Below are 25,420 nucleotides of genomic sequence, written 5' to 3'. Positions count from 1 at the left end.
CTCCAGTCCAGCAGGAGTCGCTCTGCAGCTCTTCAGTCCGCCGATAACCCACTAAAGAAAGAAAGAAAGTCAAACATCAAGCGCTGCGTGTTCACATCACTCTGATTTTCTCTCTTTTGTTTAAACAGAGTGTTGTGTGTTGTTGTGTTGAGGATGACGTCACAGGATGTGCTGTAAATCAGTGGGAACTGATCTGTCCATGCTGGATATTGATGATTTCATCACAGAAATCTGTCAGCTGAAGAAAGAGGTGGCGTTACTGGAGGAAAAGCTGAGGACAAGAGGAGATGAACTCAACACTGAGGTTTGGACACATTCAACATCATTTACTGCTTTTATACTGTCATTCATGTCAAACTAAACCAAAGTGAGACATCACACATATATTCTATATAAAGCTCCAGTGCTGATGATGTGTTGTGTGTTTGTCAGATTGTGGTAAAGGTCGAGTCAAACCCCACAGACGCTCAGGACACTGTGTGTGACAGTAATCACACCTTGAATCAGGATGAATCTACTGATCAAACCTCCACAGAGTCTCTGGATTCTGTCTGTAACGCTGGAGAACAGCAGATCCTGAACACCAGACCACTCAACATGTGTTCTGTCAGACTGGTGGACTGCAGGAAACTGATGGAGATGGAAACACAGACCACAGTGAAGGAAGAACAGACTGATGAAGATGAGAATCATGATGATTTTGTTCCTTCAGGTAAACTGTTGAACTGCAATAACATGGAGATAAAAACAGAACCCAAATCAGAGGAAGATCAAACTGATGAAGATGATGACTTTATACCCTCAGGTATCTTTCTTCTGTTGTTGTTTTATAATATTTAACTATCATTTGTTTTCCTGTTTCATAAAAAGTTTTTTTTTGTTACTTGTGAAAAGTACAATGAAGTTTCTCATTCTCAGTGGACACTGATGTAGTTTCAGATGTGCTGGAGGTTGTTGTTAACGCTGTTGTGTTTGTTTCAGATGAGAGCGGTGATTCATGTTGTGATGGAGAAACGGCCTCTACATCAAAACAGCGACTGACAGCACAAACTCTTTCCTGCATCACCTGTGGAAAGACATTCAGTTCACAGAGACGTTTAGAGACACATGAGAGAAAACACACAGAACAGAAACTCTTCACCTGCACCAGATGTGACATCAGCTTTCCTACCTTACAAGAGAAGAAACTTCATTCACAAGAGCACAGAGACAAGAAACACTTTCACTGTCAGCAGTGTGAGAAGGTTTGTGTCTCCGCTTCTAAGCTAAAAATCCACATGAGGACACACACTGGAGAAAAACCTTTCCACTGCAGTGAATGTGACAAATATTTCAGCAGCAAACAATATCTTTTTACTCATAAGAGAATTCACACGGGGGAAAAGACGCACGCGTGTCCTCACTGTGACAAGAGATTCAGCCATTCATCTCATGTTAAGATACACATGCTTTCACACACAGATGAGAGACCGTATCAGTGCAGTGAATGTGGAAAAACCTTCAGGCAGTTATTTGCTTTGAAGTCACACCTTAAAATACACTCTGAGGAGAAACTCTATCAGTGTTCACACTGTGATAAACGCTTCCGTGAGAAATTTCATCTGATACGTCATGAGAGAGTTCACACTGGAGAGAAACCTTACGTCTGCTCTGACTGTGGGAAGAGGTTTGCTCAATCAAGTCTTTTAAGAGTTCATCAAAGAACTCACACTGGAGAAAAACCTTATCAGTGCAGTGTTTGTTGGAAGAGATTCACTGCGCACGGTACTCTACAAAACCATCAAAAAACTCATACGGGTGAAAAACCTTATAAATGTTCTCAGTGTGACAAGACGTTTGCTCGATCAGATGTCTTGAAAACCCATGAGAGAGTTCACACTGGAGAGAAACCTTATCACTGCTCCATCTGTGGTGAGAGATTCACTTATTTAGGAAGTTTACAGACTCATCAGAAGAAACATGCTGAAGAACAAACTGCAGTAAAATCATCATAGCGTCTCAATCTGTTTAAAGTGCTTACTGCCAGTGTTGGGGTCAATATCACTTTAAAAGGGACAGATGACCCAAATATCAAAACCTGTCATCATTTATGCATCCTCATGATATTTTCAGAAATGGCTCAGAACCACCCGCTTTGTGTTCAGTGGCTCTTTAAAAATCCTTTAATGCACAGTTAGCTTTTAATCGCTATATTAAAAGTCTTATTTTTTTGAAGTGTTGAAATAAACAATTCAAGAGACTTCAATATGCAGTTTGTTAGAAGTCATTCAACTCAACTCAACTTTATTTATATAGCGCTTTTTGCAATTTTTGTTACAAAGCAGCTGTACATGAGACATATTGACTATAAGCGAAACAATTAAAGTTGTACCTGTAAAAACAAGAAAAAGGTGAAAACACAGAAGACACATACCCACATACAAAACACTCCACACACACAATATGCACACGTACTAACACACACACACACAGACATAAACAAGTACGCACACACGCACAGTGAGAGCACACATTTAAGATAAAGGAGAGAGAAACACAGGTCAAATATAACAGACTATAAATTCCTATATGCAATATTAAGTAAAACTTTAAAATTCTAATTCTAAAGCAGCCCCCCCCGGCCAGGCAGTATGCAAACGGTGGTGAGGAACCCAAAACTCTAATCGAGAAAAAAAAAAACAGGCCCAACCAGGGGATTCCAGTTCCCCTCTGGCAAAAGCTGCTGGCTTCAGTATCACAGGATCAGGAAACCATTTTAAAATCAAGACTGAAGGTCATTCAACAGTCATCAATGATTTCATCAAAAGATGAAGACCCTGAAGATCATGTGGTGCTGCTAAAAGGTGAATTTATGACAAAAATATTTGTTAATTTCACCTTTTAATATGGCGTATAACGTAAAATACAAAACTAATCATCATTTGGTGTGATGCCAAAAAACACTTGTATTGTTTGATTTGATAACCTTAAGTATATAAGCTTCAGTAGAAGTTTCACGTTTGTCACAAATTCAAAAGAGACTATTGAGGGTATTCTCCACCACAAAAACCCAACTAGATAACATGTCATTTATGTGAGTAAACAGAAAATATTCATTAGAACACAGAGTTTTCATAGGGCTGTTCCATAAAACAAGATTACGAAATAAACCAGGCTTATAGCTTAGTCTGACTTCATTCAGATTCTTAATTCGGTTTCATAAACCAAACTTAAAATAGTTTGAACTCAGTTACTATGGAAACGTATACTGTGAAACTAACCTGAGGGCTGTTCCCCAAAACAAGATTACGAAATAAGACAGGCTTATTTTGGTAAATCAGATCTATTGTTGGTCGATTCGGTTTCATAAAGCAAACTTAAAATAGTTCAAACTCAGTTATGGCAATTTATGCTGGGAAACTAGCCTGGTCTGGGGCAGGCTAACTGTCAGGCTAAGCCTTGCTTGTTGCTTAAATAGAGGCTTAAATAGAGGTCAGTTAACCCACTGTAATGTGATGATATTACCACTGATTCTCATATCACTTTATTGAACATTATAATTAAAATGTAAAAATAATTAATTAAATAAATTATAGACCACAATAATGTTACATTATTACATTACATTATATTGATTTGATATAAATGTTTAAACTAATGTCAATTAAGTTTGAATTTAAACATTAAACATTCCCCAACAGATTGATAATAGCTAGAAACAGAACAATTTCAAACAATTATACCGGCCAAAAGATCTAGTATCTAAATCCAAATAATTTATAATGACCTACAGTTTCCTAAAAGTTTCCAGCTAACACACTACGTTCTGACAACGTCGCCAGTTCGTCTTCATTTGGTCACCGTGACATTGTAAAGCTCATGTGACCGGTCTGCACCTTCGCTCTGCGTTGTGTTGATGATTTAAGGAGACCGGACAACAGAGATTCCTCAGATCACTTTTTATTCTGAATTAATAAAAAGGAAAATTAATGAAAAATAAAGTCAATCTGTGGCCTTTCTTCACAGTTTCGCCATTGACCTGCCAGTCAAAACGGATCATTTTAGCCACAGATCTTAATTAACGAACACTCTCGAAACAAATACATACTTCATGTTCCACAACCTTTCAATAAGATTTAACTGCATTTTTAACACAAAAATAGATATTAAATCACAAGAAACGAACTTATTTTAAGCTCTTTAGAGAGAGCTCGAGCAGAACTCACCTTCCCTCAGATGCGCTTACCGCGAACTGAAGAAAAGCAACCGGAACTTAATTCTTAAAGGGGACACGTGCCATATTTAACAATTACAAAAAAATGTACATATAAGCATAGAAAACAGCTCAAATAACAGAAATCAATATGAAAAGAATTGCCAGAATACACAATAATTGATTAAGGGAGAAATTTTGTGTGAAATTAATAAATTGATAACACATCTGTTACACTCAGAAAGCTGTTGCGAGAGAATGGATGTCGAGATGTTACTGTCGTTGGTGTCAGAACAGACAAACCTTTGTGACAAAAGTCACAGTGACTACAAAAACCAGGACAAAAAATAAGTTCTGTGGCAAAAAAAAGCAGATAAGATGGACATTGATGGTGAGTTTTGATATCTTTAAATCATAAGGTTTTGTGTAGTGTGTTAACCTTGGCAATCTGAACCGGCCTGAAGACCCTACCTGACCCATTCAAACTGACGATTCACTCCACAGACTGCAAACAATTAATTTGATAAAAACAAAGGAATTTACTATAAAAATAGTAGGCTACAATTATTCCAGATTACAGACACTATTTATAAAAACATGAAAAAGACGCTACTATGATGATTCCAGTGCAGTTTGTTCTTCAGCATGTTTCTTCTGATGAGAATTAAAACTTCCTAAATAAGTGAATCTCTCTCCACAGATGGAGCAGTGATAAGGTTTCTCTCCAGTGTGAACTCTCTTATGGGTTTTTAGGACATCTAATCGAGCAAACGTCTTGTCACACTGAGAACATTTATAAGGTCTTTCACCTGTGTGAGTTCTCTTGTGATTCACTAAAGTGTCGTGTCGAGTGAAACTCTTCCCACAAACACTGCAGTGATGAGGTTTCTCTCCAGTGTGAATTCTCTGATGATCTCTGAAATGACGTTGATCAGAAAATCTCTTTCCACAGTGAGAGCAGACATAAGGTTTCTCTCCAGTGTGAATTCTCTCATGAGTTATCAGCTGAGATTTATGACGGAAGCGTTTATCACAGTGTGAACACTGATAGAGTTTCTCCTCAGAGTGTATTTTTTGGTGCGACTTTAAATAACTTAAATCCCTAAAGGTTTTTCCACATTCACTGCACTCATACGGTCTCTCATTGGTGTGGACACGAATGTGTATCTTAAGATTAGATGAATGGTTGAATCTCTTGTCACAGTGAGGACACGCGTACGTCTTTCCTCCAGTGTGAATTCTCTGATGAGAAACAAGATTTGATTTGGTGCTGAAATATTTGTCACATTGACTGCAGTGGAAAGGTTTTTCTCCAGTGTGTGACCTCATGTGAGCGTTCAGATGAGAAGAGCGGAGAAAGTTCTTCCCACACTGCTGACAGTGAAAGTGTTTCTTCTCATAGTGTTTCTGGTCTCTGTGCTCTTGTGAATGAAGTTTCTTCTCTTGTAAGGTAGGAAAGCTGATGTCACATCTGGTGCAGGTGAAGAGTTTCTGTTCTGTGTGTTTTCTCTCATGTGTCTCTAAACGTCTCTGTGAACTGAATGTCTTTCCACAGGTGATGCAGGAAAGAGTTTGTGCTGTCAGTCGCTGTTTTGATGTAGAGGCCGTTTCTCCATCACAACATGAATCACCGCTCTCATCTGAAACAAACACAACAGCGTTAACAACAACCTCCAGCACATCTGAAACTACATCAGTGTCCACTGAGAATGAGAAACTTCATTGTGCTTTTCACAAGTAACAAAAAAAAACTTTATATGAAACAGGAAAACAAATGATAGTTAAATATTATAAAACAACAACAGAAGAAAGATACCTGAGGGTATAAAGTCATCATCTTCATCAGTTTGATCTTCCTCTGATTTGGGTTCTGTTTTTATCTCCATGTTATTGCAGTTCAACAGTTTACCTGAAGGAACAAAATCATCATGATTCTCATCTTCATCAGTCTGTTCTTCCTTCACTGTGGTCTGTGTTTCCATCTCCATCAGTTTCCTGCAGTCCACCAGTCTGACAGAACACATGTTGAGTGGTCTGGTGTTCAGGATCTGCTGTTCTCCAGCGTTACAGACAGAATCCAGAGACTCTGTGGAGGTTTGATCAGTAGATTCATCCTGATTCAAGGTGTGATTACTGTCACACACAGTGTCCTGAGCGTCTGTGGGGTTTGACTCGACCTTTACCACAATCTGACAAACACACAACACATCATCAGCACTGGAGCTTTATATAGAATATATGTGTGATGTCTCACTTTGGTTTAGTTTGACATGAATGACAGTATAAAAGCAGTAAATGATGTTGAATGTGTCCAAACCTCAGTGTTGAGTTCATCTCCTCTTGTCCTCAGCTTTTCCTCCAGTAACGCCACCTCTTTCTTCAGCTGACAGATTTCTGTGATGAAATCATCAATATCCAGCATGGACAGATCAGTTCCCACTGATTTACAGCACATCTGTGACGTCATCCTCAACATCTCAACACAAACACACACACACAACACTCTGATTCTTTGCTAGAGGACAAAAACCACACTCTTGCATCATTTAAACATTAACAGACATTTCATTTCTAATCTCACTCCGTTTAGCAGTTTATTTATGTTCTTTTTAAGCCCTTTTACAGCATGTAATATAAATCTTAGACATCCGCAGAATGTGTCTATGAAGTTTCAGCTCAAAATACACCACAGATCTTGTATTATACTGTAGGGGTGGGGGATCTGACGATCTTGAAGGCGTCCTCCAACTAATAATTCTGTTATTGTGAGGTGATGCATTTTTTAATTGTTTGACATTAAATTGATAGCATGTAGAGTACTCATTTGTGCTGTAAACTATGTGATGGTGGACATATCAAATAACTGTATTTGTGTTCTTCTGTTACAGGTGTGGACTGAAACCACTGGAGCACGAGACAGGGCTGGACAAAGAGCCCTTAACGCAGTCTGGCAGCAAACATCAGACTGTCAGCAGTTTAAGCGTTCAAAATATTTTTTGTTCAATTGAGTTTAAAGTACCCTTTCTAATCTGAAATCTATCAAACTATTTTTAATGAATTTAACATTTAAGACTGTTTTTAAGGTTTAGTTAAATATTCTGTGTTAAGGATCAGAAAATTATAATAAATTTGATATTGAACATCCATGTGTTTTTCATTTTCAGAATGAACCTATTATGTTTATGATGTACAGGCAAATATAAAGTAGTAGATTATTAATTTTGAAGACTAACATCTAAGAAAGCAACATCCAAATGCTGCAGTTATCATTTAATCAGTAAAAATTGCATTGTATTTGGTAGAGCATAAGAATGGAAAAGGTCAATTACAATTTAGCAATAACAAAAATTGTACTGTCCAGGTAGGAAACCTCAAAAAACATAATCTAGAACCACTCATGTACACACTATGCAGGGCTCCTCCATTAAACATACAGGGCCTTGGTTTAATCCACATGGGCTTTATAAGGTGGGACCAATACGGGCCTTATGCATGTTGTCCACTTGGGTCCCACATGGGCCCCACTCAGATTCTACGTAGGATTCATATGGGCTAATTCACATAGGGCCAACATGGAATCCGTGGACAAACCCACTTGGGGCCCATGCCTCAAGCCCATATGGGGCCAAGAAAATGTTGGCTGGGATGAGGACTAGTGTTGGGCGATATTCTCTTTAGTCAGATCGTTCTATCGCCAGCCTGTGGATCGCCGATACACGATATTTTCGAGGGGTGGGGCAATTTACACACTTATTTATGACAACCTGATTTGTGGACAAAAACAGAAGCTTACGTGGCTAGAAAATGCTCATGTGTGACTGCAATTAGCATTCTATCAGAGTTTAAGTTCAGTGCAGTTGGCAACATTGTTACTTCCCACCGCAACCTTTTAAACGAGAGAATGTAAACTATTGCTGTAAGTCAATATCATTCATCCAAATGCGTCATTGACGCCCGCGTACGCTGTTATTACTTGATTGCCAAACGGGAACAACTCGTGCTCTGGTTTTAAACCCTCACGCGCATAGCAATTACTGCAAGGAAAAACCCGAACTGCGTGCATTACAAGTTCTCTTGCATGCAGAAATGCGCAATACACATTTGTAATATTAATTTGCAACATATATTGGCAAACAGCAAACTATCGTCTAAGGAATCAGCTATCGCCGATATGTCTGAGTATCGTCGATACACGATAGTATCGTCAACCGGAACAACCCTAATAAGGACAGAAACACATGAACATCGTGTCTAGAGTTGCCCTGAGCGTTTATTTCAGGTTAATTTCACTGTTTGAGAAAAACTATCATCACTGAACTATACACACACAAACTCAAGTGTCTATTGTGGGAGCGTCTTCACAACGACCCGTCAAAATAAAACACAGGTTAACCGAACACTCGAATGAAAAAATACTCTACTGTAACTGTTCTATAGTATTTGATATAGCAAATTGTGGTATCCTTGTTGTAAATTGATCAACTGTAGTATTCTTTAATATTTACAATAGTAAGGTTCAAACACACTATATTATCTAGAAATCTTACTGCAGTTAACTATAGGCCTAGTAAATACTATAGTATACTACAGTATTTTGATGTGGACAAATATATTACAATTGTATAGTAAAAAATGGACAACACAGAACCATAAAAAATGGGTAAACTAAAAATGATATGGCCCTAATTGATCCATTTGAATATGACATTTATGTCCTTTGTTGTTAACCAGTCTATTTATGTGATGATCTGCATTTGTGTTTTTTAAAGATGATAACAGACGTTTTATACTTGTGCTACCTGTACAACTGTTTGGCCTGTGCTACAAAACTTTAAACCTCTGTAGCACCAGTGCTATGTGCTAAAAAAAGTTAAGGTACAGCCCTCAATTCAGATCGTGGATCGAGATTCTTTGTTATGAAGATCGTGATGTACTTTTTTGGGAAGATCGCCCAGCCCTACGTTTAACATTGTAAAGAAGTCAGAATGCGTGAAACACCGTTGCACCCCACCTTTAACGTGAGGTCAGAAAAAACCAACATCAGCATTTCTGACTGTGATTGTTGCACTTTTTAACAATACGCCCTTTTCACATGACGTCACGCATCTTCCGTTCTGCCGCGAAGCAGTGTATCGTTACTTCCGCTAGTACTCCAGTTCATAAGGTGGCGGTAATGCACCTATAAGCTGGTTTGCCAACCGCAAGTAAAACTCAAGAAGAAGTTACTTCCGCTAGCGCCTCAGAATGGAGTTTACCAAGTGGCTTGCACATCTGCCACAAATACGTCTAGATGATGTACAACGTCTTGCAGACAAATTTTCGCTAACGACAAGATCAAAGCTAGAGAAAGGATACAAATTCTTCATTGAACAGTACCTGTTTGTTTATGAAGGTAAGTGTTTTGTTTTCTTCTTGTGTTAGTGAAGGTGCTAGGATAAGTACTTGAATACGTGTTTGTCCATTTTTTTCCACTGTTGTTAAATTCCAGCACGACGGCAAAACGGAAGTTCTTCTTCTTCTTGTTTGTTGCAAGACGGATGTTATGATACACTGCTTTGCGAAAAGGCGGAAGTTAAGTGACGTCATTGTGAAAAGGGCCTATTGGAGTAGCTTCTGAGTGGCCATACAGAGCTAAACCATCCTTTAACCAAGTGCTCAACTCTTTTATGCCACATATTTGAGCATACCCTTACTAAACATTACTATTATGAAGGGATAATTCATTGGAAGATTTTAATTCACGACGTGGTTGCCTCCTTAATGTTCAAAACATAAGCGAAAACGAGAAACAAACTGGCATCAAAGTCATATTACAAACTGAACAGTGTTGGGTGTAACTAGTTACTAAGTAATTAGTTACTGTAATTTAATTACTTTCCCTTGAAAGAGTAAAGTAAGGGATTACTGTTATTTTTCCTGTAATTTAATTACAGTTACTTCTGATGTAATTAAACTAAATACTTTGTGTAATATATGTGTGTGTAATAGTGGAATTGACAACAAAATTCAAAGTCTAATTTTAAAATCCGTGCTTTAATGTATAATTCTCACATTTGTAATACTTTGGTCAGTTAATAATACTACTTTATTTAGTTTAACATTATTTATTTGAATGAATTAAATAAGCCGTTTCATGTCTATCCTTGAATCACTGAACTAATCAAGGTTGATATAGGATATATAAAGTAATTAGTAATAAGTAATTAAATACTTTTTGGAGAGAGTAATTTATATAGTAATCTAATTACACTATTGAATATGTAATTAGTAACTAGTAATTAATTACTTTCTCAGAGTAACTTACCCAACACTGAAACTGAATAGTGTTTAGTTTAAGTCACCTTTTGAGTAGATGGTGGGTTAGATTGAGTCGGTCGGTGCAGAATAAAAGGTCTGAGCCAGGACATCTCGAAAAACCGCTTGGGCACCTTGGTAACGTTACTCGACACTCCATCTCCTCTCTCTGCCTTCTCTTTTCTCATTGCTCTGCAAAACTTGTCTCGGGCGTTTTTCCACGTCGCTTTGCAAGTCTTCGGGTCGTCGACACTGAGCTTGGCTGCGATTTCCTTCCATGAATTAAAACCCTTCTCCGGATCTGTAAACTCTCGACGCGCGCGATCGTAGAGGTGCGGATACATTTGCACGAGCGCGGCAATGCGGCGCTCCAATGCATTCATGTTGATCGAATGTTGTTGTTCCTTGACTCCGTGGAAATGGACAAAAGGCCTTTTTAGTTTTAAGTGAAACTGGCACCCATGATATGAAATAAATGCGAAACAAATCAACTTAAAAGACACACGTCCGATGAGTTCTTTCTTTCTTTAGTGGGTTTATCGGCGGACTGAAGAGCTGCAGAGCGACTCCTGCTGGACTGGAGACACAACACACTCAATAGACGGATGAGATAAAACCACAAAGACTTTCCCTGAAACGGTTTGAGTTTTGTGTGTACAAGCATGTAATCACAATGACCCTTAAAAGACCACAGTACCCGACAACTGTGCATTTAATATTTATTTTCAAAACCGCAAAATGCTGGCAGTACAAAGTCATGTACAGTTGAAGCCAAAATTGACGTTCTTTTATTTTTGCATAATTCGCCTTTAATGCCTCCTTAGGTTCGATGAAACCTGAAAAAAATGTTTGGCCAAAGAGCACACTACAGCATATAATAGGGAATATGTTTTTGAATACACAAAAGAAAACAAAAAGCTTGCAGGACATAAATCATACATTGACTACAATTGTATCTGTTAATAATTGTGCTCTATTGTGATAATATTTTCTCTTGAGCTATGTCTGTATGTAACATGCATACAATGTTTTTAATACATCCTCAAGAATGTCAATGGTCCAAAGTTACTTTTAAGACTGTAACGTTTCTGGATTACTGATCCTCGTAGAGATTCTAAGATGAATCCAGTGCAGTTTGTTCATTTTTTAACCAACTGTACTGCATTAAACTGTACTGCCTATAATCGCACCATCTATGTAATGTCATAAACTAGAAAACACAGAAAAAATGTGGGCGTGATATTTTACAGATGTTTAGCAGACGTCTTACAGATGTATTTATGAAGAAAGTGGATAATTAAACTGATGACACACAACACAAGTTCAGTTCAATTCATTCATGACAAAAATAACGACTAGCAGTGTAAGACCCTACCTGCCCCAATCAAACTGGCAATTAACTCCACAGACTGCAGAAAATACTACGAGCGACACTGTTTATAAAAATAGTAAAAGACGCTACTATGATGATTCCAGTGCAGTTTGTTCTTCAGCATGTTTCTTCTGATGAGTCTGTAAACTTCCTAAATAAGCGAATCTCTCACCACAGATGGAGCAGTGATAAGGTTTCTCTCCAGTGTGAACTCTCTCATGGACTTTTAAAGTACCTTTTTGAGAAAAGCTCTTTCCGCAGATGGAGCAGTGATAAGGTTTCTCTCCAGTGTGAATTCTCTCATGGGTTCTGAGGACATCTGATCGAGCAAACGTCTTGTCACACTGAGAACATTTGAAGAGTCTTTCTCCTGTATGAGTTCTCTGGTGTTTTCTTAAACTGTTTTGTTGCCTAAAACTCTTTCCACAAAGTCTGCACTGATAAGTCAAAGTTTGCATTCCGGTGTGAGATCTCACGTGAAAGTTGTAAGAAAATGATTGAGAAAATCTCTTTCCACAGTGAGAGCAGACGTAAGGTTTTTCTCCAGTGTGAGTTCTCTCATGGCGTTTCAGATTCGTTTTACAATTAAAGCGTTTATCACAGTGTGAACACTGATAGAGTTTCTCAACAGTGTGTGTTCTTTGGTGTGACTGTAAAATGTTTAACCGCCTAAAGGTTTTTCCACATTCACTGCACTGATACGGTCTCTCATCGCTGTGGATACGCATGTGTCTCTTCAGATGAGGTTTGCGTTTGAATCTCCACTCACAGTGAGGACACTTGTGGGGTTTTTCCTCCTTGTGAGTTCTCTGATGAGTAACAAGATTTGCTTTGGAGCTGAAATATTTGTCACATTAACTGCAGTGGAAAGGTTTTTCTCCAGTGTGTGTCCTCATGTGAGCGTTCAGACTAGAAGACGAGACACAAGCTCTCCCACACTGCTGACAGTGAAAGTGTTTCTGGTATCTGTGCTCTTGTGAATGAAGTTTCTTCTCTTGTAAGGTAGGAAAGCTGATGTCACATCTGGTGCAGGTGAAGAGTTTCTGTTCTGTGTGTTTTCTCTCATGTGTCTCTAAACGTCTCTGTGAACTGAATGTCTTTCCACAGGAGATGCAGGAAAGAGTTTGTGCTGTCAGTCGCTGTTTTGATGTAGAGGCCGTTTCTCCATCACAACATGAATCACCGCTCTCATCTGAAACAAACACAAGAGTCATAAAGAGAACAAATAAGAGGGTGACTTTAGTTTCTGTATCATTTTCTATATTCACACAGCAGCAGAATACAGCCGTTAGTCTTTTTAATGTGTTAAATATGATCATATTCATACAGAGTTAGACAAATTTATACCATGGTCTGTTTGAATACTGGATTCTGATTGGCTGAAAGGTGTGCATTAAACGCCTTCAAGGCACGGGTAGCTCCAATCTGTTTGATTACATTTAAAATTAACTGACAAAATAACCGTCATTTTCACCTGTTTGATCTAAAATGACACTGTAAACATCAATAAAAGCTTTAACTTGGCAAATAACCATGGTATAAGCGGGATAATCCACGGCTAGCCGTGCATTAAAGGACACTTCGCGTCTGGTGGTTCTTCGCCTCCACGTTATCCCTTACTTAACGCACGGCTAGCTGTGGATTATCCCTTATACACTGACATTGTTAAAACAACACTTTCAGAAAAGTTAGGACACTGTGTGAAATGTAAATAAGTTTTCAAATTCCAAATCTTCAAAGTAAAATCTATTAATGGAAAGTAATAATCGCAATTACAAGGTGAATAATCGACAAGTATGATTTTTGTCATAATCGTGCAACCCTATCCAGTTTTTAGTAGCACTTTTCCAGTCTTTTGTTGTCCTGTGTCACTTTTTTGAGACATGTTAGTCCAAAATATCCAAAGTGACTTATGTAGCAGCCATCAAATTCAAAAAGACCCTCTTTTCTCTTAACATGGTAGTTTAGACATTTGATATGTTTTCTATGTTCTATTGTGAATAACATATGAGTTTATGTGATTATTTGCAGATCGTAATATTGACTAATCGAATCACTGACCTACAAGTGCCGTTTTCTCATACTCAGTATCTACTAGTGTGTTTGTAAAACCACCTTTAGAAACAAGAACTCACATGACCGTGAAAAGACAACAGAGGAAACATACCTGAAGGAATAAAATCATTATCTTCATTAGACTGTTCTTCATCTGATTTGGGTTCAGTTTTTATTTCCAGGCTCGCAACGTTCACCTGTTTGACTGAAGGAATAAAATCATCGTGATTCTCATCTTCATCAGTCTGTTCTTCCTTCACTGTGGGTTCTGTTTTTATTTCCATTAGTTTCCCTGAACACTGCGTGTGTCTGGAGCTCATCCAATCCGCACGTGACGTCATCGTCAACATCTGAACACAAAAATACACTCGTAAAAACCCTAAAGAGAGAAAATCAGAGTGATGTGAACACGCAGCGCTTGATGTTTGACTTTCTTTCTTTCTTTAGTGGGTTTATCGGCGGACTGAAGAGCTGCAGAGCGACTCCTGCTGGACTGGAGACACAACACACTCAACATTATTTCATGCAGTTGGCTGATTGGTCCAATTAGCCTGAGGTAGACGGCAATTAGATATAATAGAAATTGTAGAATATGACTAGATCATATTTTAATTTAATTTATGCATTTCTTTTAACTGTATGGCAAGATCATGGGTTCAGTGAACACACTGAACGCCAGCACAGAATATTTCATTAATGTTAATATTTTCACGTTTGGTTATTCTAAAGTAATTTTTAGTTTTTCGCAAACATAAAAGTGAAGAAAAAACACAACCATCATAATCCGTGTTTTCTCTTCCTGGTCTAGTGATCGTGTTATAAAATAATTTTTAATGGTCATTCGTTCATTGTCTTACATTACCTTTTTTATTAATGTCAATAAACCAATTTAACATACAGAAACTATTGAGAACATGTTAGTTAGACACAAACATTACAATCATTCAAGGAAGAAAAAAACAAACAACAAATAGTAACAAATAAAAAAAAACATAAGCCACCCAGCCAGCAAAGACACGTGGGTCCAGATGGGTTTGATGTGGGCTGTCTTCTGGGCCTCAGCTGGTTTTGTCCGCGGGTTCCATCCCCACATGGGTTAGCCCAGATGTCATGAACACTGCTTAGTGTTTTTGTTGTTTTGGGAAAAGAGTTTTGTATCTGTATTGCGTGGTGACGTCATTTCTGGTAAACTCGCGCTTCGTACTCAGATCGCTTTGAGCGTGCTGAGGAGAGGTGAGCAGTTAGCGGTGCTTTCTCAGTATATGTTTGTAAAAGTTTGATTAAGCTAATGGTATGCAGTAATATTGTTGTTCACAGTGTTATGGATGTATTAGAAAGTGTTTTATAAATGGGTGGATTGTATTTAATGGTTTTATTACCGAGTACAGCGGTTTGAGTATGTGTGTGTGCGCCAACAAAACGTTGTGATTTTAACGGATTAAATAACTGCTTTTAATCTGTGCAGGTGAAAAATCACAGATGAAACGTTTATTTATGATGTACTCTCTTTAATCCATCCAGGTATGGTTATATCTGTTCTGTTTCTCATTGTATTCATTTTGTATCGATTTGTTCATCTTCCAATTCATGATTGATTTAAAACTAGCTGCAGGAGATTATTTTGTATGTCTAGATAAGTGTTTGTAACTAATCATTTTGCACTTAATGTCCTTTGTAATGTGTTTTAGGCATTTTGTTTTGATGTGTCATTGTGATGTGTATGGAGATCGGTTTGAGCGTGCTTGAGGAGAGGTGAAAAATCACAGATGAAACGTTTACTTATGATGTACTCTCTTTAATCCATCCAGCGCCATCTAAAGGCCCCATAATAAAATCTCCTTCAGCAACAGTTCCAGTTGTTCCTTGTATCCTGTTACACATCGCAGATCTTGAACAGTCTCGAGAATTGGGCCGGTTACACCCAGGACAAAACATCGGCATGAACCAAAAAATTGACAATAGTAGATTTTTAGCCAAAAATTTGCATTTGTGTGTTTTACATTACTTAGAGTTCCGTACAAGGTGTCAAATCTGTGTCACAAATAATGAGTTTCGCAAGATTTTACATAACAATGACACATGCTATGCTAGGGCTGGGCGTATGGCAAAAAAGTAAACTCGATAGTTTTTTTCTATATTGATCGATAACGATATTTATTTCGATATATATTTAATTAAAAAACTGTATTTAAAAAATCTATTTTAAATACAGTTTATTAACAAAAGTTAACCTTTACCAGTTAAAATTCAATTAAATTAATGCACTGTTGCAACACAGAGGATATTAGGCCATAAACAACATGTACCAGTTCATTCAGTCTCATTTTGACTCAATTGACTCGTTAAGTAAAGGGAGTGTTCATTCAGTACATTCAACCAATGAAAGGGCTCCGTTACTGGTACATTCGAACGCTATTGGCTCAGCACCTGCGCACATACATAACGCTGCAATAATGTCTTGCTCGAGTAGTGGGATTCATTCAATGATTCAGTGAACCTTAAAGACATCTCACATAAACTGTAGTACATTTCTTTAATCTTGCAAGCATCTTACATACAAGGTTCAATATTTTAATGTGCACACAAACTCACTTCATTACATCTCTGATCTGTACATGGCAGTGCTGGTTTGTTTCATAAGCACCAGCTCATGTTAGCAGATATGTTAACGATGGATATAAAAACGTTTGTGCTTGAGTTTCGAAGTAACTCGCTTGCAATTGCGCCTCAAGTTTGTTTTGTTTAACCGGCGATTGCGAAAAAAATAAGACACTTGATAAACCGCGTGATGACAACTCGAGGTTAGTTTCACTTTCGTTTCCGCTTCCAGTAATGTTTTCCTCATGTCGAGTTTTCTTTGCCAAGTGCAGTATGAAATGGACTTTGTACTTTGACGCGCATGATAAAAGCTGCACGCTGACTGACTGTTGTTGTGTTTATTTCTGCGTTCTGTTAGACTGTAAGATTAATCCATATCGAGTCAAAATGACAATAGCTTATCATCGTTTTTGAAATACATTTTATCGCGATTCGATATGATATCGTTTATCGGCACAGCCCTATGCTATGCTTTTAATAAATGTAACAGATTTCGAAAAAATGTAAATCCCACATTAGCTGATGCTGATACATTGCTTGCTGAAAAAGGACCAGAAATGGGGAAAATACCCATATCTTATAGTGGTATTCTTTGCACTCATAATATGCCCCAAACATGCAGAATCTTGTACAATTCCACAACTGATAAAAAAAGTTACAGATTGATAACGGGCATTTACTTAAGGAATAGAAAACTTTTCATTTTAATAGGAAAAGTAAATTATTGACAATAGTCAACACCACATTGTGAGTGATGATGTGTTGAGTAACCATGCGCGAACCCAAACGTGGTGCATAACGTCTAGATTAAATTCTTATTTTGGCCGTTTATGTAAAGTGACTAAGTTTAACCTGGACTAAAGAGACTACATTAAAACAATCAAATAATGTATCAAATGATCGTTACGTATGTAGTGTTGAGTGTGTTGTGTCTCCAGTCCAGCAGGAGTCGCTCTGCAGCTCTTCAGTCCGCCGATAAACCCACTAAAGAAAGAAAGAAAGTCAAACATCAAGCGCTGCGTGTTCACATCACTCTGATTTTCTCTCTTTAGTAGGGATGTAACGGTATTGTAAATATCGAAGCATCGATATAACATTTGTGATATTATCGTGTTCGCATGACGATAGATCTCCCAGGCAAAGTGTAGTTTTTTCAGCCGAATGGAGCGCGTTGAGGGTAGCGGGAACTACAATTCCCATCAACCCATGCGTGCCCATCATCCTCTGCGCTCTGCTGCCGCCCGCTACAGATCAAGCTGAGCGAAAATGGCGGATGCCGCTAGTGGAATAGAAACGGATTTACAAATTGTTGAAGCTAAAGCGAATTATAAATCGGATGTGTGGAAGCATTTCGGTTTTCCCGTGACAAGAAACGAGAAAGGAGAAAAGGTGACGGACAGACAAAAAACAATATGCAGACACTGCCAGACTACGGTGAAGTACAATTCGGGGAATACGACTAATATGAAGAGCCATTTGTTACATCATCACCCCGAAAAGTTTCATGAAGATACGAGGAGCAAAAAAAAATTAGCGGTGAGTGAAGCAGTGAATGAGGCGAGTACCTGACTCTTTGTGAGTTGTTAAAAGTTGACAAACAACTCAAACTTTTTTCATGTTAATTTTTTCATGTTTCATGTTCTCAAATTTTTTATGTTATTAATTTTTGTGTTATTATGTTAGTTCCAGTTTCTTACTGACTTTCTTACTGTTCTTTGCACTTTAAAATTACCTAATCTAAAAATAATAAATGGGATCTTTGTTCAGTCATTGTTTAATAAACACTTATGCCACATTTTCATTTGTTTTGGTTTTTTCCTGCACAAAATTCAGTAAATATCGTATCGTAGTCGTCATATCTAGGTACTATCGTATTGTGAAATGTTGATACCGTTACATCCCTACTCTTTAGTGTTTTAAACAGAGTGTTGTGTGTGTGTGTTTGTGTTGAGATGTTGAGGATGACGTCACAGATGTGCTGTAAATCAGTGGGAACTGATCTGTCCATGCTGGATATTGATGATTTCATCACAGAAATCTGTCAGCTGAAGAAAGAGGTGGCGTTACTGGAGGAAAAGCTGAGGACAAGAGGAGATGAACTCAACACTGAGGTTTGGACACATTCAACATCATTTACTGCTTTTATACTGTCATTCATGTCAAACTAAACCAAAGTGAGACATCACACATATATTCTATATAAAGCTCCAGTGCTGATGATGTGTTGTGTGTTTGTCAGATTGTGGTAAAGGTCGAGTCAAACCCCACAGACGCTCAGGACACTGTGTGTGACAGTAATCACACCTTGAATCAGGATGAATCTACTGATCAAACCTCCACAGAGTCTCTGGATTCTGTCTGTAACGCTGGAGAACAGCAGATCCTGAACACCAGACCACTCAACATGTGTTCTGTCACACTGATGGACTGTGGGAAACTGATGGAGATAAAAACTGAACCCACGTCGGAGGAAGAACAGACTGATGAAGATGAGAATGGTGATGATGATGATGATGATGATTTTATTCCTTCAGGTATGTTTCTTCTGTTGTTTTTTCACAATATTTTACTTTCATGTGAGTCGCACTTTTATAAAACGTAGTTTTTATGTCACTTGTCTCTCAAACGTACAAAAAATGTCTAATATCCTGTCCATACTGTATGTAGTTTCTCAGAGAACGAAATGGTGCTTCTGGTGCACTCGATTAGTTAATATTGATTTGGACTGTGAATTAGTTAATCCCAGCCAACCAAAATACGTAAGTGTTATGTAACTGCAACGTAATATGATGACCAAACTTTCTGGATTCGTAGTGACAGCATGTCGTGACGTTGCCTGTCTGTTGTGGCAACGTCCTGACAACGTCATGGATTGATAGTTTTGTGTTTGTAATCAGTTGAAAACAGTGATGCTGAAAACGGACATGAAACACCAAAAGTATAGTATACATAATATATACAAAAATATATATTTTAAAATAACAGACTTAGGTTTAGTTTAGGTTCGCCAAAGGGCAAGTTATGGTCGTGCGTAGGCAACGCGCCGGTTTTTGTTTGTACGTGTGCGTCGTTGTCCACGTCGACAGTCAATGACAACTAGGCGTCAGTGTCCACGCGAGTGTTGCTTGTGCAACCAAGACAAGAGCCGAAGAAGAAGCTGCTCGTTGTGTACGCTGTCTGAAGCATTTAGCAGTGATAGCGGCAAGTAAACAGTCACTTTTGCAGCTTGGGTTGTTACATACAGAAGAACAAGTAATTTATTTCAATAATTCATTCGGAAATGCGTATGAGTAAACCCGACTCTTAACGCAGAGTTTTTTTACCTGAAGGGAGGGGGTTCAAGCAGACCAATCACAGCGCTTGCGGTCTGCGTCACATTGACGCGCTGTAACATTTTTGGAGAGGTGGGAATCAGACAACGCAGTAGGGTATGCGTCTCTGCGTAGGTCCGACGCACGACCATAAATTACGCTTTAATCATTTAATATTGCTCACACAGTGTCACTCATGTTTGGAGGTAAAAACTTTAAAACGATTGCCCTATACGTAGCTCTGCTGTCGCGCTGTTTAGGGGTCTCATTTATAAAGTATAAACAAAACGGGGCTAGCGAGTGACTATTTATGTGTAAAAATGGGCGTGTACAGGGCGGGATATGAGTCTGATTGACGTACGCACACTTGCAGGTAATCTGTGATCTATAAAGCGAAGATTGCTTACAGGTGTGTGTACGCACGGTTTTAAATGTCTGAATGTTTTTTGGAGTACGCTATTTTTGGCTTTCAGGTGCACGTACACTTTTATTAAGGATCCTACTCACAGTTTTATAAATGAGACCCCTGAACTTGAGGCAAGTGTGCGGGAGGTGCGGGCTGTTATATCCACATATGCATAGCACAGCCCGCATATAGGCTAAATCCCTCTTGGTTTATTTAAGTGACATATTTATGATTCCCCGACTAAAAACTTTTTTTTAAAAGCATATTTTAATAGGAAGGGCCATGTAAATTGATAATGTTAATCATAATTTTATTGGTAATGAAATTACATGCCTGCGACGTGGCACTTATTTTACGAGTATGTTAATACCAAAATAGCACGAATATAGTGTGTAACTGGACCGTTCTTGGTTATCCTGTAACGTCAGGAGATCGTAAAGGCGATGTCGTGAATTGGTCTGAATGGTAATGAAATTCCGTTTGTAAGTCATGTTGGTAAGTCATGAAATTACCAATAAGTACCTACCCAGCTAACAAAAGTTTGTTAAGAACGTTCCCAGTAACAAAAGTCACCAGCATGGTGATCAGTGTTTCCTTGAGTTTGGCTCTTGTACCTCAATTTTCACTTTTTTGATTTCTTGGTGTGCTGTAACTGTGTGCTTTTAAGGGCAGTCGTGGCCTATTGGTTAGAGAGTGGGACTCATGACCAGAAGGTTGCCGGTTGGATTCTCAGGGCCGGCGGGTAACCACTGAGGTGCCCTTGAGCAAGGCACCTGACCCCTACTTGCTCCCCGGGCGCTGCAGTGATAGCTGCCCACTGCTCCGGGGGTATGTGTGGTCACCACTTGCTGTGCGTGTGTTCACTACTCTCTGGATGGGTTAAATGCAGAGGTCACATTTCAGGTATGGGTCACCATATCTGGCAAATAGGTCACTTTCACTTTCACTTTAAAGTACATTTGTTATGGCAACTTGCGCTACCATAAGCAAGTTCTTTAAAAGCACATAGTTGTCAAAAAACCTATCATATGGAAGTCAAGGGTCAAGCTGGGAATACATTATGTAACTGATATGTCATGTGTTAGCAGGGAAACTTGCGCTCAACACGTGGTGGAGTATACACTCACCTAAAGGATTATTAGGAACACCTGTTCAATTTCTCATTAATGCAATTATCTAATCAACCAATCACATGGCAGTTGCTTCAATGCATTTAGGGGTGTGGTCCTGGTCAAGACAATCTCCTGAACTCCAAACTGAATGTCAGAATGGGAAAGAAAGGTGATTTAAGCAATTTTGAGCGTGGCATGGTTGTTGGTGCCAGACGGGCCGGTCTGAGTATTTCACAATCTGCTCAGTTACTGGGATTTTCACGCACAACCATTTCTAGGGTTTACAAAGAATGGTGTGAAAAGGGAAAAACATCCAGTATGCGGCAGTCCTGTGGGCGAAAATGCCTTGTTGATGCTAGAGGTCAGAGGAGAATGGGCCGACTGATTCAAGCTGATAGAAGAGCAACTTTGACTGAAATAACCACTCGTTACAACCGAGGTATGCAGCAAAGCATTTGTGAAGCCACAACACGCACAACCTTGAGGCAGATGGGCTACAACAGCAGAAGACCCCACCGGGTACCACTCATCTCCACTACAAATAGGAAAAAGAGGCTACAATTTGCACGAGCTCACCAAAATTGGACAGTTGAAGACTGGAAAAATGTTGCCTGGTCTGATGAGTCTCGATTTCTGTTGAGACATTCAAATGGTAGAGTCAGAATTTGGCGTAAACAGAATGAGAACATGGATCCATCATGCCTTGTTACCACTGTGCAGGCTGGTGGTGGTGGTGTAATGGTGTGGGGGATGTTTTCTTGGCACACTTTAGGCCCCTTAGTGCCAATTGGGCATCGTTTAAATGCCACGGCCTTCCTGAGCATTGTTTCTGACCATGTCCATCCCTTTATGACCACCATGTACCCATCCTCTAATGGCTACTTACAGCAGGATAATGCACCATGTCACAAAGCTCGAATCATTTCAAATTGGTTTCTTGAACATGACAATGAGTTCACTGTACTAGAATGGCCCCCACAGTCACCAGATCTCAACCCGATAGAACATCTTTGGGATGTGGTGGAACGGGAGCTTCGTGCCCTGGATGTGCATCCCACAAATCTCCATCAACTGCAAGATGCTATCCTATCAATATGGGCCAACATTTCTAAAGAATGCTTTCAGCACCTTGTTGAATCAATGCCACGTAGAATTAAGGCAGTTCTGAAGGCGAAAGGGGGTCAAACACCGTATTAGTATGGTGTTCCTAATAATCCTTTAGGTGAGTGTATGTTAGGTATGTTGTGGTTATAAATGCAGTTTAACCTATTTTTGTAACCCTGTATGATTCTGCTGCTGTGTAAATATGGAAAACAATAGAAGTAAGGGATAATGTACAAGCAGCCGGTTGTTATCGCAGAAATAAGCCCCGACAGTGTGATCAGTCTTGTTTCACACTGGAGGGGCTTATTTCGCGACAACAGCCGGCTGCTTGTACATTATCCCACTTATTACATGGCTACTTGCCACATGAGAAAAAAACGACATGAAAAGTGAATTTGAAATATTTTATTATATATATATATTATATAACATTTTTACTGAATGCAGACCTTCCGCGAGGAAAAACTGTTTACTTTCGGTTTTAAGGTAAGAAACGACGTTCAAATGTCACGAACATTCAATTTGGTTTAATCATTTGTAAATATAATGTCATATATGTGATTAAAAGACATATATACATTTAATTTTGTGTAATATTAAACTGCACCTGTCAAAATGATTTGCAGCATCCGGGTTGCTGGGTGTTATTCGTTTCGAGCGGTTGTTATCTGAGAATAACAACCTTTGGAATGTCACAACTGGCCAATCAGAATCAAGTACTCCAGAGCGCCGTGTAATAAAACTAAATAAATTCACCCTCTTATTTTTACTGTTTTGTGTTTGTTTCAGATGAGAGCGGTGATTCATGTTGTGATGGAGAAACGGCCTCTACATCAAAACAGCGACTGACAGCACAAACTCTTTCCTGCATCACCTGTGGAAAGACATTCAGTTCACAGAGACGTTTAGAGACACATGAGAGAAAACACACAGAACAGAAACTCTTCACCTGCACCAGATGTGACATCAGCTTTCCTACCTTACAAGAGAAGAAACTTCATTCACAAGAGCACAGAGACCAGAAACACTTTCACTGTCAGCAGTGTGGGAGAGCTTGTGTCTCGTCTTCTAGTCTGAACGCTCACATGAGGACACACACTGGAGAAAAACCGTACGAGAAGAAACACTTTCACTGTGAGAAGTGTGGGAAGAATTTTTTTACAACTTCTTCTAATATGGGAGCTCACATGAGGTCACACACTGGAGAAAAACCTTTCCACTGCAGTGAATGTGACAAATATTTCAGAACCAAAGCAAATCTTGTTGCTCATCAGAGAATTCACACGGGAGAAAAACCGTACGAGTGTCCTCACTGTGACAAGAGATTCAGTTACGGATCCTATATAAAGAGACACCTGCGTTTACACACCAGTGAGAGACCGTATCAGTGCAGTGAATGTGGAAAAACCTTTAGACAGTTATCTGGTCTAAAGTCGCACCAAACAACTCACTCTGAGGAGAAACTCTATCAGTGTTCACACTGTGACAAATGTTTCAGTCAGAAGTCCAATCTGACAACTCATGAGAGAGTTCACACTGGAGAGAAACCTTTCCTCTGCTCTCACTGTGGAAAGAGCTTCTCTCGGCCAAGTACTTTTAAAGTTCATCAGAGAATTCACACTGGAGAAAAACCTTATCACTGCAGTGTTTGTGGGAAGAGTTTCAATCGTCCTCACCATTTAGTGAGACACAAGAGAACTCACACAGGTGAAAGACCCTTCAAATGTTCTCAGTGTGACAAGACGTTTACTCAAAGAGTTCTCCTGAGAATCCATGAGAGAGTTCACACTGGAGAGAAACCTTATCACTGCTCCATCTGTGGAGAGAGATTCGCTCATTTAGGACGTTTTAAGACTCATCAGAAGAAACATGCTGAAGAACAAACTGCACTGGACTCATTTTAGAATCTCTACAAGGTGCACTTAGGCACTTTTCTTTGCCATTTCGTAATATAAATAGTGTGATATAAATCCTGCAGAGTGATTACGCTTCAATCTGATGGTGACTGCGGTCGTTACACAAAAAATACGTCGAAAGCACAAAGTCAAATTGATTTTTATTGGTGTGCATTGTATTAAGCGAATGACGTCATTTGCCCTCGGTCTATGAAACCACGTAAACATCTGGTTAGTATAAAACCATTAAGTAATCCATTTGGGACAACACTACCCTTCTAGAATTCCTACACTAGATTGTAGTATGTATAGTGTATAATATGCTATTTGGGGAACAATAGGACTACTTCAGTACTCATCCAGTAACTGTATATGTACGGCACACGCTTTCGTCAGTTCAAAATTAACATTCATTTTGTTTCACATCATTGATTTGCCGATTTTCTTTTCAATAACAGATGTGAGACGAAGTATACACTTGAATGATTTACAAAAGATTTGACACTTCTCATACTAGTAACATGGTGCTATAGTGATTGTATTATTGACCCTGTGACAGATCGCTTTATTGTTTCCTAAATTGTAAAAAAATGTAATGCACCCTGATGCTTGTTAGTGTCGTCCTGAGGTTTATGATCAGATGGAAGGCAAGAATATAATGTTAGCTTTGAGTTGATCGTTTATTCTTTTGTTAATAAATATCTACTTTATAACCTCTGTATTGTAATGATGTTATTGGTGGTTACTGTGGTTAACTTATAGTAAGCATGTTGTTTTCTATTAAACCCTGGTAAATTTTCTTACTGGTTATTTTTGTAATTTACCTTAATTTACGATTAATCGCATCCATGATCCAGAATAAAAGTTTGTGTTTACATAGTACATGTCTGTGTACTTTGCATATTCATTTAGTATTTATGAACACATACATGTATACATATTTAGGAGATATTTACATGTATTTATATTTACCAATCATTTAAATTATATATAAGCGTTTATTAATTTTTACATTTGATATATTTTCGGAACTATATGCATGTATGTGTGTGTTTATGAATACAACATTAATATGAAGAGT

The 25,420-nt window shown here is 38.6% G+C and overlaps 5 protein-coding genes across 6 annotated transcripts in view; 2 read left to right on the top strand and 3 right to left on the bottom strand.

Moving 5' to 3' along the window:
* LOC130553097 (zinc finger protein 850-like) overlaps positions 1–6,216 on the bottom strand; it is a 29,758-nt gene extending 23,542 nt beyond the window's left edge. Inside the window, exons 1-4 of the mRNA XM_057331843.1 lie at positions 6,009–6,216; positions 5,844–5,895; positions 4,806–5,663; positions 3,261–3,267 (exon numbers count right to left, since the gene is read on the bottom strand). Of these exons, the coding sequence (XP_057187826.1) occupies positions 3,261–3,267; positions 4,806–5,663; positions 5,844–5,895; positions 6,009–6,216 (1,125 nt within the window). The remainder of the gene's footprint in view (positions 1–3,260; positions 3,268–4,805; positions 5,664–5,843; positions 5,896–6,008) is intronic.
* On the top strand, positions 189–4,796 carry LOC130552912 (zinc finger protein 501-like). Its single transcript, XM_057331598.1, has 2 exons — positions 189–805; positions 982–4,796. The coding sequence occupies exons 1-2, from the start codon at positions 598–600 to the stop codon at positions 1,992–1,994; spliced, it is 1,221 nt and encodes a 406-aa protein (XP_057187581.1). The 5' UTR covers positions 189–597; the 3' UTR covers positions 1,995–4,796.
* Positions 6,217–6,661: 445 nt separating the features above from the next.
* On the top strand, positions 6,662–25,180 carry LOC130552893 (zinc finger protein 501-like). 2 transcript variants are annotated; one of them, XM_057331569.1, is made up of 5 exons: positions 6,662–6,962; positions 7,081–7,159; positions 18,464–18,622; positions 18,751–19,045; positions 23,234–25,177. In XM_057331569.1, the coding sequence occupies exons 3-5, from the start codon at positions 18,464–18,466 to the stop codon at positions 24,346–24,348; spliced, it is 1,569 nt and encodes a 522-aa protein (XP_057187552.1). In that variant the 5' UTR covers positions 6,662–6,962; positions 7,081–7,159; the 3' UTR covers positions 24,349–25,177. The 2 variants fall into 2 exon arrangements, with proteins under 2 accessions (XP_057187552.1, XP_057187551.1); XM_057331568.1 differs by lacking the exons at positions 6,662–6,962; positions 7,081–7,159 and adding an exon at positions 17,429–18,047 and having other exon boundaries at positions 23,234–25,180.
* LOC130553096 (zinc finger protein 239-like) lies at positions 11,199–12,712 on the bottom strand (the record flags this gene model as incomplete). The annotated part of the gene is made up of 1 exon (XM_057331842.1): positions 11,199–12,712. A coding segment is annotated over one exon (765 nt), but the record flags the coding sequence as incomplete, so codon positions are not given.
* LOC130552941 (gastrula zinc finger protein XlCGF67.1-like) lies at positions 12,599–14,419 on the bottom strand. Its single transcript, XM_057331637.1, has 2 exons — positions 14,026–14,419; positions 12,599–13,050 (listed from the first exon to the last, which is right to left on the bottom strand). Exons 1-2 carry the CDS (start codon positions 14,261–14,263, stop codon positions 12,713–12,715), a joined length of 576 nt encoding a protein of 191 aa, XP_057187620.1. The 5' UTR covers positions 14,264–14,419; the 3' UTR covers positions 12,599–12,712.
* Positions 25,181–25,420: the final 240 nt, after the last annotated feature.

Source organism: Triplophysa rosa, linkage group LG4, assembly GCF_024868665.1.
Source record: "Triplophysa rosa linkage group LG4, Trosa_1v2, whole genome shotgun sequence".
Classification (NCBI taxonomy): domain Eukaryota; kingdom Metazoa; phylum Chordata; class Actinopteri; order Cypriniformes; family Nemacheilidae; genus Triplophysa; species Triplophysa rosa.
This window is presented reverse-complemented; position numbering and strand designations above follow the sequence as displayed.